Source organism: Thalassophryne amazonica, chromosome 20, assembly GCF_902500255.1.
Source record: "Thalassophryne amazonica chromosome 20, fThaAma1.1, whole genome shotgun sequence".
In the NCBI taxonomy this organism is placed as follows: Eukaryota; Metazoa; Chordata; class Actinopteri; order Batrachoidiformes; family Batrachoididae; genus Thalassophryne; species Thalassophryne amazonica.
In genome coordinates, this window is record NC_047122.1 from 21912133 (window position 1) to 21927487 (window position 15355).

At 39.2% G+C, this 15355-nt stretch overlaps 1 protein-coding gene across 1 annotated transcript; it reads right to left on the minus strand.

Annotated features, from left to right (window-relative positions):
* Positions 1–4378: 4378 nt before the first annotated feature.
* Positions 4379–11341, minus strand: LOC117501641 (pro-opiomelanocortin-like). The gene is made up of 3 exons (XM_034160563.1): positions 11191–11341; positions 9024–9144; positions 4379–5168 (listed from the first exon to the last, which is right to left on the minus strand). Exons 2-3 carry the CDS (start codon positions 9138–9140, stop codon positions 4602–4604), a joined length of 684 nt encoding a protein of 227 aa, XP_034016454.1. The 5' UTR covers positions 9141–9144; positions 11191–11341; the 3' UTR covers positions 4379–4601.
* Between the last annotated feature and the right edge of the window lie 4014 nt (positions 11342–15355).

Sequence of the window (15355 nt, forward strand, 5' to 3'; positions counted from 1 at the left end):
GAACAAACTGCAGATGTGCTGATGAGTCGGGGAGTGACAGACTAGAAACAACTGCTTCTTGCCTGTTGTTGGTTTGAACACTATCTGCCTTATAAATACTTCAGCTGGCAAAAACGTTTCATCTCTTCATATTGTGGTCTGTTTTCAGAGCTGGAACACATGACTATTCCTCTTACACTCTTCAGAACACAAACTTTTGTTTTTATATGTCTGCTGGAAATGAAAAGCCAGGAAAACTATTTTATCTTTCAACTTGAACTGTTCTTATGTTTTATTGTGTTTTTCTGCCACCTAGAGGTCAAACCCGATTAATGCGGCTTTAACATGAATGTGTGGGGTGGATTAAACTGGAGATTATGTGTTTCAACTAATCATAGCAAAAAAGAGAAAAAAATACTGATTAAACAAACCTTTAAATGCTTTTTAAAATATCTTAGATTATTTGGTCTATTGATACGTTTATTTATAACGTAGTTAATCTCTGCTTTTTCAGCTTGTGAAGCTTTTCTGAAGTCACAGAAATATTGAAATGTTTAAAGGGCACATCTCACTCCTTTCAGCACTATCTTTTATTATATACCAGATTATACATCATTTCTTCCATCTCTTCGACTTGTGTGGGTCCTGATATAGCTGATAAAAGTAAAATAAGCCAGTGTGCATATGAAGACTACATGACATTAATAGCCATTTTGACCCAGAATCATTACGCCACATCTGGTACCAACTTGTATGCATAGCTGCCGGAAAGTCACTCCACCTATGTCTAGGGCAGAAGAATAAAAACCAACCATGTTACTTTGTCATTCCCCCGTGCCCATATTCTGAATTCTTAGATGGTGGACATTATAGAAGCATTAGGATTCCAGCAATGCATTCAGGGTTTGATTCACATTAGCGGATATACCCTAGATTTGGTCCTCATTCGTGGCATTACTGTCTCAAATACTGGCATTACCTCTCTTGCGTCAGTGGGTTCAAATCACTCACTTAAGTTTACAGTCTCATTGCCTTGTCCACTGGAAGAGACACTTATATATCATCCTGGCGACACATCAACACCTCAACTACAAATGAACCTGGAGCCAGACTGCCTGATATCTTAGGGCAGTGGTGCCCAAAGTATCCCCATAAGGGCCAAGAGGGTGCAGGTTTTCTTTGCAGCCACTGACTCCAGCAGGTGATTTCACTGATGAACTCATCCCACCTGCTCAAAATGATGGACTGAATAATAATGATTACATACCCTGAAAGTGACATCTCTGATGTCACTCCTGCTGTGTTTGCACACAAAGCTATGCACAATTATTATTCAGCTGTGTGGCGCTGTCCACAGTAAATGATGATCTTCCACCTGACTCGTATCTTAGCTTACCTTAGCTTAGCTTAGTCCTCAGTACACACATTGTTAACACAAATGTTTGGAAGCAGTCCATGTCACGGCTCTCTTGTTAACAGCGGTCACCATCGTCACTCGCAGTCACGTTCTCTCCAACACTCCGTGATCATGGATGCAGCTTCCTTTGTAAGACTCGCCGGTGTCCCACGATATGCAGCTTAGCTTAGCATGGCACAATGCGGTGGCACAACCCACAAAAACGGTTCCACGCTTTCAGGAGAGGCAGTATGCTTTGTTAGAGTTCTCGTGGGCACACAAATCGAAAGCATAGACTCTGTGGTTAGATTTGTTTTTGAAGACCATTCTCATGCTGTGCTTGGCTTCATTTCTGCAATCTGTCCAAGAGGCACATTAAAAAAAAGAAAGAATAAAGAAAGAAAGAAAGAAAGAAGAGTGCTGTTGTTGCATGCTCCCAAAACCAGTCCACTTTCACTTTTTTTTTTTTTCATGCTGCTGTCACGAAATAATTAAAATTTTCGTGACAGGGTTTTTTTTAAACTCACTATTACTAAGGCCTACCCCCAAACCTAACCTTAACACCATAACTTAACCCTAACCATAACCATAACCACCCCGTGTGTGTTGAATTGTGTGTATAAACTGTGGCAGAACATTTAATGGTTCTAGTTGTTTTGCAATGAAAATATTCAGCTTTGAAAATTCTCCAGATGTGCACCTGTGACTGGAAGTCACCTGTAAGCAGCCTGCATGTGTTTGTTTACAGTCATGTTAAAAACAGCCTCCATGTGTTTGTTTACAGTCACGTTAAAAACAGCCTGCAGGTGTTTATTTACAGTCATGTACAAACAGCCTGTCTGTGTTTGTTTACAGTCACATTAAAAACAGCCTACTGGTGTTTATTTACAGTCATGTTAAAAACAGCCTGCTGGTGTTTGTTTACAGTCACGTTAAAAACAGCCTCCATGTGTTTGTTTACAGTCACGTTAAAAACTGCCTACTGGTGTTTATTTACAGTCATGTTAAAAACAGCCTGCTGGTGTTTGTTTACAGTCATGTTAAAAACAGCCTCCATGTGTTTGTTTACAGTCACGTTAAAAACAGCCTGCAGGTGTTTATTTACAGTCGTGTACAAACAGCCTGTCTGTGTTTGTTTACAGTCGTGTACAAACAGCCTGTCTGTGTTTGTTTACAGTCACATTAAAAACAGCCTACTGGTGTTTGTTTACAGTCATGTTAAAAACAGCCTGCAGGTGTTTGTTTACAGTCACATTAAAAACAGCCTGCTGGTGTTTGTTTACAGTCGTGTACAAACAGCCTGTCTGTGTTTGTTTACAGTCACATTAAAAACAGCCTACTGGTGTTTATTTACAGTCGTGTACAAACAGCCTGTCTGTGTTTGTTTACAGTCACATTAAAAACAGCCTGCTGGTGTTTGTTTACAGTCACATTAAAAACAGCCTACTGGTGTTTATTTACAGTCGTGTACAAACAGCCTGCTGGTGTTTGTTTACAGTCACATTAAAAACAGCCTGCAGGTGTTTGTTTACAGTCACATTAAAAACAGCCTGCTGGTGTTTGTTTACAGTCACGTTAAAAACAGCCTGCTGGTGTTTGTTTACAGTCATGTTAAAACAGCCTGCTGGTGTTTGTTTACAGTCATGTTAAAAACAGCCTGCTGGTGTTTGTTTACAGTCATGTTAAAAACAGCCTGCTGGTGTTTGTTTACAGTCACATTAAAAACAGCCTGCTGGTGTTTGTTTACAGTCATGTTAAAAACAGCCTGCTGGTGTTTGTTTACAGTCATGTTAAAAACAGCCTGCTGGTGTTTGTTTACAGTCATGTTAAAAACAGCCTGCTGGTGTTTGTTTACAGTCACATTAAAAACAGCCTGCAGGTGTTTGTTTACAGTCACATTAAAAACAGCCTGCTGGTGTTTGTTTACAGTCACGTTAAAAACAGCCTGCTGGTGTTTGTTTACAGTCATGTTAAAAACAGCCTGCTGGTGTTTGTTTACAGTCACGTTAAAAACAGCCTGCTGGTGTTTGTTTACAGTCATGTTAAAAACAGCCTGCTGGTGTTTGTTTACAGTCACATTAAAAACAGCCTGCATGTGTTTGTTTATGAGTCTGGAGGTGTTAGTTTAAAATCGTGTGCAAACAGCCTGTCGGTATTTGTCTAGTCGTGTACAAACACCCTGTCAGTATTTGTTTACAGTTGTGTAAAAGTTGTGCAAATAACACCAGATTATGCAAAAATCCTGAAATCCTCCAAAAACACATATTAGAGATCTTGGTGAAATTCTATTGTACCTGCATTAATGATTAATGTCCACCAGGTTGAGGTATTGCTCCATTTCAAGAACACTGAGTACAGGTTGCTGTGGAAAACAACAACAAACCTGTTGCTTATAGTAGTAGATAAAATTATGAACTTTGAAGACTTGAGTGTGTTTAGAAATGATAGTCAATCCTTTATACCCCATCACACATACGCCGATTATACAGAAATTTGGCATTATTTCATCAGAAAAGACGGAGGAACTGATCAGAGCAACGCGGCTACACAGGCTGCTAGCTGTTGTGTTCACTGGACGTCCCTCATTTCAAACCGTCCCAGAATATCACCTCTTTGAGCTTAAAATTGACATTAGAATGATTTAAGAGGTTTTACCTTTATCGTCTGATGGTTAATAATCCCATTAATCCATTTGATCACTTTGGGTGAAGAAACTCCTCAGACGTGCTGCTCTGGTCCAAAATGACGCATGCGCAGTGGAAGCAGGGCGGACTCATTTTTAGGGGCGGGCCGTTTGGTCTGCAACAACTGCACATTCTCACTATGTGTGACAAGGGCTTTATTTTTGACATATTTCATTATTGCACAACATGTGCAATAATGTTTGTGTGCCTGAACAGTTGTTTCACTTAAACAAACCTGAACCATGTGACTGAAATTGGTCAGTTGTCCATACACTTTCTGGCTAAATCCTGAGATACTTCAATGAAAGAATAAAACATCTTTTTGCTTGCAAATAATTTGTTTTAATTCTATTTGCAGTTATTCACAAAAAACAATATCAAAACCTTATCATTCTCGTATTTCAACATAGAACTGGTTTTTCTGACCATTTTGAATTTTTTTGTTGCCTTTTTTTTTTTTTTTTTCTGCCTGTGAGAGAAACAGCCAATCAGCTGGTGGTGTGGTTGGCTAAGAAATCCTTGCCACCTCCTGTCTCCCTGCTTCACTGCTGCTGTCCATCTTTGTTGATGATGTTTTTGAAGAGCGTCAGCAGCGGCGTCTGGACGCGTTCGTCCCAGCTCTTCATGAAGCCACCGTAACGTTTGCTCGCTGGCGGGCCACTCCAACGGAACTGCTTCATCTTGTACAAGTCGTCTTTCTTCTCTTGGATGCCACTCAAAAGCTGGTTCTCCTCTTCCTGCACCACCTGCTGTGCTTTCTCCTCCTCCTCCTCCCGAGCCAGCACCTCATTGGTCAGCTCCCGCCTGATCAACTCTTCAGGAAACACATCCGCAGACTCTTCCTCCACACCGTTGGAGGTGTAGACTTTGACTGGGCGACGCTTTCTCCCGACCGGCTTCCCCCAGCGGAAATGCTCCATGGAGTAGGAGCGCTTGGTTTGAGGAGAGGAGTTGGAGGAGGAGAAAGGATGGCGAAAGGAGGACGATGTAGAAACAGAAAAGGGAGGTGGGGAGTGAGAGTCTGATGGAGGAACAGGCTGCAGGTGGGCGTTTCCAGGGAACACTGGCGTTTCAGCGTTGATATCCGAGTGACAGAGCTCGATACACTCCTGAAGGAGAGGAGGATAAAAGGAGGAATAAGTGAAGGAGCTTATTGAGCAGTGATCGCCGGATGATAATCATTTACAAGTTCATCTGTATTGTGTTTAAAGTTCTCGAACACACACAAATCTGTTTTTGTGTTTGCTACATTAACTAGTCAAGCTATCCAGCTTGGCCACCATTGCTCGGATGGTAAATGAATGGTAAACTTGAAAGGAATTAAATTCTTCTATCCAGTGTTATATAACAGCTGAGTGGAACCTTGTCATTTTATTGGTGCTTTGTATGTCACATGACATGGATTAATTCATCCCATTTGTGTTGCATTGCATTTAGAGTGCAAATTTGGTTCCATACATTTGGTACCATTGCACTCTGCACACGTGCGTGCACACACACACGTGTAAACATGAGCGTGCGCACATGCACACGTGCTCATGCATGCACATGCATGCACGCCACACGTGTGTGTGTACGCATATGCACACGCGCGCACACACACACTAATTAAATTCACTGTGCTGTCTGAAGGCTGTTAGCAGGAAGAAAGAATGAAAAGCTGGACTAATTTCTGACGTGATTTTTTTTTCACTGCACTGAGGATGTACAGTCATTTTTGGTAGTACACGTGCACACAAGCACCGACCTGGTTGCGCGTGTGTGCACGCAGCACACGGGGGACAACAAGCTTACTGACGCTGCTAATTCTTGTAACATACAAACACACACACACACAATCCACTCTGTTGTAAGCCGTCTGGATGCATGAAGAACTGTTCAGATGAAAAGCTGATGTGATTTTTGGCTGGACTGAAGATCTACACAGTCTTTTTTTTTCTTTTATGGAAGTCTGAAGTCAGTGCACAGCATCACCGGACTACACGTGGAACACCAAAATGTAAGTCCCTTTTCTGTTGCTTACAAATTAATAAAATATCAAATGACAAGGATCTATTTCAGCCATTATACAAAACAAATAATGAATGTTTTACATTCTTTCAATATTTAATTCGGTGAAAGCTGGAACACACCATTTCACCTTATGAAATACAACTTGTCAGCAGCTGCTGAATGTGACTAATAAAGTAACTAGTAATCTAACTTGGTTATTTTTAAGATCAAGTACTCAGCATAGTAACTATTAGTTACTATGCTGATTTGTAACTTTGGTGATTACTCAATCTTAAGAGTAACCATGTTGGATTACTAATTACCTTATTAGTTACATTACTTATCAGTTACAAGTTGTCAGCATCTGCTAATAAAGTAACTGTATAAAGTAACTTTTCAAAGTAACTGTGGCAACACTACAAGTGACTGCAAATTACACTGCCCTCTATTTGGAACTACTGATGCATCATTTGGAGAGAAAATATAAACGCAACACTTTTGGTTTTGCTCCCATTTTGTATGAGATGAACTCAAAGATCTAAAACTTTTTCCACATACACAATATCACCATTTCTCTCAAATATTGTTCATAAACCAGTCTAAATCTGTGATAGTGAGCACTTCTCCTTTGCTGAGATAATCCATCCCACCTCACAGGTGTGCCATATCAAGATGCTGATTAGACACCATGATTAGTGCACAGGTGTGCCTTAGACTGCCCACAATAAAAGGCCACTCTGAAAGGTGCAGTTTTGTTTTATTGGGGGGGGGATACCAGTCAGTATCTGGTGTGACCACCATTTGCCTCATGCAGTGCAACACATCTCCTTTGCATCATCCGTGAAGAGAACACCTCTCCAACGTGCCAAACGCCAGCGAATGTGAGCATTTGCCCACTCAAGTCGGTTACGACGACGAACTGGAGTCAGGTCGAGACCCCGATGAGGACGACGAGCATGCAGATGAGCTTCCCTGAGACGGTTTCTGACAGTTTGTGCAGAAATTCCTTGGTTATGCAAACCGATTGTTTCAGCAGCTGTCCGAGTGGCTGGTCTCAGATGATCTTGGAGGTGAACATGCTGGATGTGGAGGTCCTGGGCTGGTGTGGTTACACGTGGTCTGCAGTTGTGAGGCTGGTTAGATGTACTGCCAAATTCTCTGAAACACCTTTGGAGGCGGCTTATGGTAGAGAAATGAACATTCAATACACGAGCAACAGCTCTGGTTGACATTCCTGCTGTCAGCATGCCAATTGCACGCTCCCTCAAATCTTGCGACATCTGTGGCATTGTGCTGTGTGATAAAACTGCACCTTTCAGAGTGGCCTTTTATTGTGGGCAGTCTAAGGCACACCTGTACACTAATCATGGTGTCTAATCAGCATCTTGATATGGCACACCTGTGAGATGGGATGGATTATCTCAGCAAAGGAGAAGTGCTCACTATCACAGATTTAGACTGGTTTGTGAACAATATTTGAGGGAAATGGTGATATTGTGTATGTGGAAAAAGTTTTAGATCTTTGAGTTCATCTCATACAAAATGGGAGCAAAACCAAAAGTGTTGCGTTTATATTTTTGTTGAGTATAATAGCTTCCAGCATTTTGTTTCGACTTCAGTTACGCATGAAGTATAATATCAAGATTAAGGGTCTATACCAGATCACAGTATTATCGAAGTACCAGTACAAGACATTTGGTATGTCTAGCTGTATTCCCGTCCCCATATTTTCGATATATCAGTACTGGATATGGCAATAGTCTGCTGTGTGGTGCAGCAGGTCCAACTTGGAAAAAGTTTAAATTTGCCTTCTTTCAGTTTCAAGCGATAATTTTGTTTTTATTTTTCGACCATTATGGTTGGGGATCAGTTTGGTTTCATTTCCTCAATCAGGGGAGGAGGAGTAACAGGAAGACAGAAGTCAGGAATGAGAAGAACAGTAGTAGCCTGTAAACCAGTATTGATCAGTATGTCTAGTATTTTCACTTTTGATACTCTGTGTGCTTCTTACCCTGTGTGCTGCGATACAATGCTGCTGGAACCTAACCCTGAGGGAGTCTACCCAAGAGATCAATAAAATTCTAATATCAAATCTAATCTAAAACATTTTCATATTTCTTCCAAGATGGAATGCTTACTTCCCCTTATTACCAAACATTTATCCTTTTCTCAGATCACTCCTGTGATTCAAATGGCGGTGAGGAAAAAATGCTACCAATAGATCGCGCACAACATTCTCTTGGGACAGTCTAGCTTCTGTCTCCACTCCCGCCCTGCTTACCGCCATTGTTACATCTCATTGAATAGTCAGAACAGTGATTCAAATAGTTCCATTCAGCGCAGTAGGAAACAGCCAATCAAAAAAAATAAATAAATACTTCTCAGAGGTACTGTGATGGGAGTTAGTATTATGGACTACACCATTACAGTATCAGGACCTGCTCATTTGTAATGTGGATTCAAGTACCTATACAGGTACCATATCATCAAACACATGGACCTACAACTTCCACTGGATGTGATGCCATTCCATCACAGGTTACTTCCCCAGTTATGGCCGGTGCCAATTTACAGCGTGGTGGACGGGGGCGATGCACGTGAAGTGTCTTGTTCAAGAACACAGACAGGTAGGCTGAAGCATCCACCTGGAATCAAACCTCAGTCTATATACTGTCCAACAACTCTCCCACAGATCCGTCAGCTCTGCAGAGTGCAAGAACATTGGATGGAAAATACGTTTTCATGCAGGAGATTAGTGTCATTCTACTTTTACATGCAGTGAGGGAGAAGCGGTTCATTACTAAACCAGGTAAGTGGTTTTCCCAGCTTGCAGTAAGAAGTTAGTCGTTTTCTACCTCCCTCTTTGAGAAATGGAGATTTCCACGTATTAATGGGATTTTATTCCATCATGGTATGTGACACCTTCATGTAACGTGTTGGTTTAAATACAGCATAAAAGCGGTGTGTTTTACCATCATCCTGCTTTCAGAGTTGAGTTCTTGACAGCTGGCATGTTCCCAACATTGACTGACACCTCCTTTGGCCACACCCACCACTGCCACAGACACCAATAGCCACACAGGACACATTCTTCTACAAACAGAAAGATATATAGTATAGTACTGACATAAAGTTTGTCAGTGGAAATATAAATACAATTTAGTTCATTGGTTTCATGTTGAGTTGTAGCATTTCCAAAGCACAATAATGGAGTATATAAAGTATGTAATATAAATAAATGAAAGCAAAGGCAAGTCTGTACTTCATGTTATAGAGAGGTGAAGAAAAGAGTGCAGACAGGTTGGTGTGGGTATGAAAGTAAATCTGTGCCATCAGAGCTTGAAGTTGAATTTTTAAGGTTGAATGTTTTTAGCATCAAAATCAGAGTTTGAAGCTGAATTTCTAAGGTTGAATTTGATTAGCATCAAAATATTCAGCAGAAAGGGGAGGTTTACAGACGGTAGTGAGACAAGCTACACTGTACGGGTTAGAGGCGGTGGCGCGAGCGAAAAGACAGGAGGTGGAACTGAAGATGCTGCAATTCTCTTTGGATGTAACAAGGGTAGACAGGATTATGAATGAACATATCAGAGGGGCAGCGCAGGGAGAACGGTTTGGAGACAGTCAGAGAGTCAGAGACAAGAAACTGAGATAGTTTAGACGTGTGCAGATGAGGGACCTAGGGTATATAGGGGAAAAGGATGCTGAGGATGGAGCCACCAGGTGGGATAAAAGGGAGGTTAAAGAGGAGGTTTATGGATGTGCTGTGGGAGGACATACATAATCACAAGACATGCTTAATTACATAAAATAGCAGGTTTGTGTTTGTCATCCTACGTTTTTCACTCTCAAACTATCTTTTTGTGTTAAAATTATAAACATTTATACACCTTTTAGAGTTTGTATTTATATTTTAGCTTGTGTTTTGTCTTGGGTTTTTTTTACCATTTGATTTTTAAATCATACCATTTCTTCATGTCTCCTCAATGTGGACTATCTGTTTTGTTTTTTGTTTTTTGTTTTTTTACATAAAATTTATCCTATTCAAAAACATTCTGCCAATATGTAGAATTGATAGCAGTTTGATTGAAAACAGTTTTGTTTGTTGAACTACAAGCCATGCACTGTTTGCAAAATGTAACTTACACCACATTAAACTTTTTTTTAATTTACATTTTTCAAAGCATTACATTGAACACAAGACACTTGAAAGCCTTTTTCTTTTCTCCAATTTTCTTTTCATTTGAAAATAGTTAAATGAGAACATAAATGAAAATTGAATTGCACAACAAAAGCAAATAATGAAGATGAATAACAGTTTTTTCTTATTTTTGTTATATTATGGTTTTGCCCTGAAGTAGATTTCATTTTTGTATAAAGACCTTTGCATGAATGTATTTATCTTATAATGTGCATTTGAAATCATATGTGATTAATCTTTTCTTTTGTGTTTAGTCATTATTTAAAAAAATGATTTATTCATGTATTAAATTTACGTATGTGTTACTTTCTCAATTGCATTTGAATGTCCAAATATTTTTGCATTATTATTATTATTATTGTTGTTGTTGTTGTTGTTGTTATTTATAAAGAACTTTCATGTCAAAAATTAGAAAGTGCTGTTCATTTTAACAAGCATTAAACATGTAAACTAATTATAAAAATTCAACAACCATTAAAATTGATTTTTAAAAACTAAACATAGATGTTTTAAATTTCTATGTGGTTTTAATCAATAACTGGTAATATTACTGAAGTGCTAAACAGTACATAAAATTATATTTGAGAATGTATCAAGATAAATATATGAATTGCTTTAGTTATTATTTAAAACTGTTAATAAGTAGATGTGGTTCCTGTGGAACAAGTGAAGACATTGAATGTTTTAAATTTCTATGTGGTTTTAATCAATAACTGGTAATATTATTGAAGTGCTAAACAGTACATAAAATTATATTTGAGAATGTATCAAGATAAATATATGTATTGCTTTAGTTATTATTTAAAACTTAATAAGTAGATGTGGTTTCTGTGGAACAAGTGAAGACATTAGAAACACTAAAGTTGTTCATAACAAAAATCAACAAGTCTGACATTTATTTTATCAATAATTATTTAAAATATAATGAAGACACTCACCACACCTGTCTTCTCTCCCTCTCTTTGTATTGATGCTGTCGTTCAGCCGTTGGATGGAAATCTGTTGTTACTCTTAATGCTTCGGCCGACTGCCTGACTTTTATACGGCATCGGCCAAGGACATCCAAACATTTAATGAAAAAAAAGATGACGTCTGTTCACTAAAATCAGCAGAATTCATGCTGGTAAACACACGATGAAAATCCAAAAGTGAAGAAATATCATCTCCCTTTTTTCCCCCTCCCACTGACACACAAGCATTCATCATCATCTTCGTCATCTTCATCGTCATCTGATGAAAATCTCCTAAAAAGTAATGACACCTGAATCTCTGTGTTTCACAAACTTGCTAATGATAATATTGGCTTTAATTAACAAATCTGAATTGATAAATGAAACCCCCCACACCGGCAGTGGCTGCAGTGTTAGCCGGAGAGATGCTCTCCTAAACATTTTTCGGGTGTCAGATGGAGTAAACCGCTGCCATCAGACTGTATCCACCCATCAAGATCTCAATCTGCATTAAACTGCATTAATGGACAATCACTCAAGAATTTTCTCAAGATTTTGTTAAAGGTTTTGTGTATAAAATGATCTAAATGTATATCTCAAATGTTCCGGATCCTATGGCCATAAGCTCTTCACCAAAATGTAATAACTTCTTTCATATTTTATCCACTTGACTCATAAAAGAAGAGATGAAAGCATAAAACTCCTTGGTGATAAACAGGATAACCTTAAACTCAATCTTTGCAACGCCCAGAAATGGTGATGCGGGGCTTTGTTGGGATCAACACCATGTCCGTCACTTTGTTTGGGTAAATGTCAGCCAGCAGGTCAGATGGATTAGCACCCAACCGACATGTTGTCATGGGAAGAAAACCAGGATTCAAACCTGCAGGTCAGAGTCTACAGTTACCCAAACAGCATTGTGTTTAGGCGAGTGTCACTAATGAAAAACCTGCGGGGGATTTAAGGCATCGTCAGGGAAAGGTTAACTTTAATGCTCCACATTCACCAGGATTCCATCTAAGGGATTTTAATTCCACAAGATTCTCTTTCCAGGGTAAAACCTTTACATCCACAAGACTCTTGTCTTCTTTACAATACAAGTCATACTCAAACCTTGTTACCAATCAAGCCTCTGATTTCTCTACAAGAAATCCTTTTAACATCAACAAAAAAAATTAGTTTTGAGAGGTATTTCCAACCCAGTCTCACGGCAGGTTATGGACCCATCACGAAAAGTACATAAATTTTTCTGGAATGATCTCCCCGCTTCAATAAAACAGTCAGATTCTGTGGAGGCTTTCAAGTCCAGACTTAAGATGAACTTATTTTCCCTTTCGTATGGCTAGCATACTTTTTACTCTTTTAATTAATTTTATTAGGAAAAGGAGCGTGCCGCGGCCTTCAACTTTACCTTAATTCTGGGTCTTTTTGTGAAGCTTAGGGCCAGACATGGGGCCAAATACAAAAGTATTTGTATTTGAAAATACTTAAATACATTTTTTGGAGTATTTGTATTTGTATTTTCTGATTTTGAATTCAAAGTATTTGTATTTGTATTTCAAATACATCGCCGATCCCAAGTATTTCCAAATACTTTTACAAATACTTTTTCAAATAATTTTCAAACTTGGGAATCTCTGTGACACCGTGTTGAATATAGACTGTGATAGTTTGATTATTGCCTGTGATATTTTAATACTGAATTTGTGATAAAACATTCAATCCTTTACTTATCAATCGTATTTGGTCATGCTATTTTCACAATAAATTGTCACCGGTTTATCAGTTTTTGTGTTGATTTGTTGTTTATAGTTCATAGAAAGTATTTGTATTTGAAATACTCAAAATATAAAGTATTTGTATTTGTATTTAAATACAATGCAAAGTATTTGACCCCATGTCTGCTTAAGGCTAGTGGCCGGCAATCACCTTAGTATTTCCTGTTTTTCTTGTTGTTTAATGCTGACAAATTATACTGTATTTCTTGTCTTTCTGATGCCTGATTCTGATTTTTTTTTCTCTCTGTTAAAGGTGCAGCTCCATCCAGAGATGGGTGTGGTATCTAAATATTCTATTCTAAATATTCTAAATATTTGATGCACTTGAACCTTAAGATGATGGACTCTGTTGAGTGTTTTTTTTTTTTTTAAGTATTTCAGATGTTTTCCACAATTCTTCAATAAAGTATTAAAATGCAATCCACTGAATGGGTTTTGGAGTCACTATTGATTAAGTAAAGTGCACTGATTCCATATTTATTTGTGTACTTTTTGAGCAGATTAAAACTGTTAACGCATCTTCACCATTTTAATTTTGGTTGTAGTAAAATGTTTCACGTTCAAACTGTGCAGATATTTCATTCATGCACTTCCAGAAATAAAGTCATAATGTGAATGCAGAGATTCCAGGGGTGGTGGTGTCCTTTTGGCTGTTCTCGTTATATGTTTGGGGTCGCCACAACAGATACAGCCAAATCTGCATTGGTATTTGACACAGGTTTTATGCCGGATGCCCTTCTTGATGCAACTCCAGTGTTAATTTAACACTGGTGATTTTACTGTGTACACTGCATAGCATCTGAGATCTGACAGGATCAGGCTAACACAGAGCAGACTGGCTGCACGATAATGATAATGCAGTGGCTGCACTCTGCATTGTGTTGTTATTACTCCGCCCATTCGCTCCCCTCGGGACGCGAACTCACGATCCTTGGCATGGGAGTTGGACTCTCTAACCAGAAGGCTAAAACCCAGGGCTCTGGCCTTGTGACCAGAGAATCCTTTTGAGCTGTTGGGAGTAAGGTTTACTAACTACATCTGCACAGCGACACCTGCTGGCCTCCGTTACACTCACCCCTCTAAACTCACTCCCATCCGGGTCACGGCACCAATGTAACCGGGGCTCAGTTGCACTGCACTACAACTGGCTGGTTCAGACAACCCTTCGATTCTGCGCTGTGTATTTTTTTAAGAAAGTCATCAGGAGGCAGAATGGTCTCTGTGCCTGGAGTTTATTCTGTGTGAAACAGAGTAAATACTGGTCAGTCCTGCACTTGGCTCACGTCGGCTCATACAGCACTGTGGCATGTCTTAATATAACTGGCCATATAATACATAAGGACATAACAATTTATAACACAATAACAAAAACATACCTGTGTGAAACACAGCAAATACTGGTCAGTCCTGCACTTGGCTCACGTCGGCTCAGACAGCACTTTAAAAAGACGAGTGTATATTTAGCACCGAAGCTAAAGTAGTTAGCATGCACATTATTGTGCCCTTAAGCATTATTTTTAATATGTAAAATTCCAGCAACTACTCGTGGCTCTTAATTACATCACAACTCGCCTCCATGCTTTCCTAAGTTCACAGAGTGATAATAACATTAATTTATATAAATTGGTACAGAGCACTACGCCAGACAACTCACCTGTGGCATGTCTTAATATAACTGGCACCAGCTACAGCTGCCAGCTGCACTTATATACTCTGTCACTAGAGGGCGCCCTGGAGCCAGAACTGCACAAGTGCTTAAGAAAATAAAATAAATTATGGCAAGTGGAATTAAAATACCATATTAACTCCGTTACAATAACACAATGAACAACTTAATTCAGCGAGCTTTACCGTAATGTTTGGAAAAATGTGCCTGAGAATTAGATGGGAAAGAGCATCGTTTCTTGTAATGTTTTGCACATGTCCTGAAATATCCTGAAATTCAGAAAACCATCTAATGACAAATAAAAAGCACTGTTGGCCATAAACTACAGGCTGATGGGCTGCATGAGGCCCTTGGGCCACCAGTTTGACACCAGTTTTAACATTAACACATATTTACTACAGATAAGAAAAAAAAAACCTTGATAACCTTTATCTCAGGGTCAGTGAGGTGTGATTGTAAGGATTTTATTTGAGTTCAAGTTCTTGACAGAATTGGTGATTATAATTCCTGTGGGGGGGGGGGGGGGCAGGCGTTTGATGGGACTAAGTAAAGGTGAGATGTGTGCTGAAGAAAACAGAGATCATGTGCAGGAAGCCTCAGACTGTCAACAGTCACGGTGGATTATGTTTGTTGAAGGAGAACAACTGAAATGAAAGAATAGAAACAAACAAATTTAGAGATGGACAGGTTGACCTTGAATTTGAAGGAG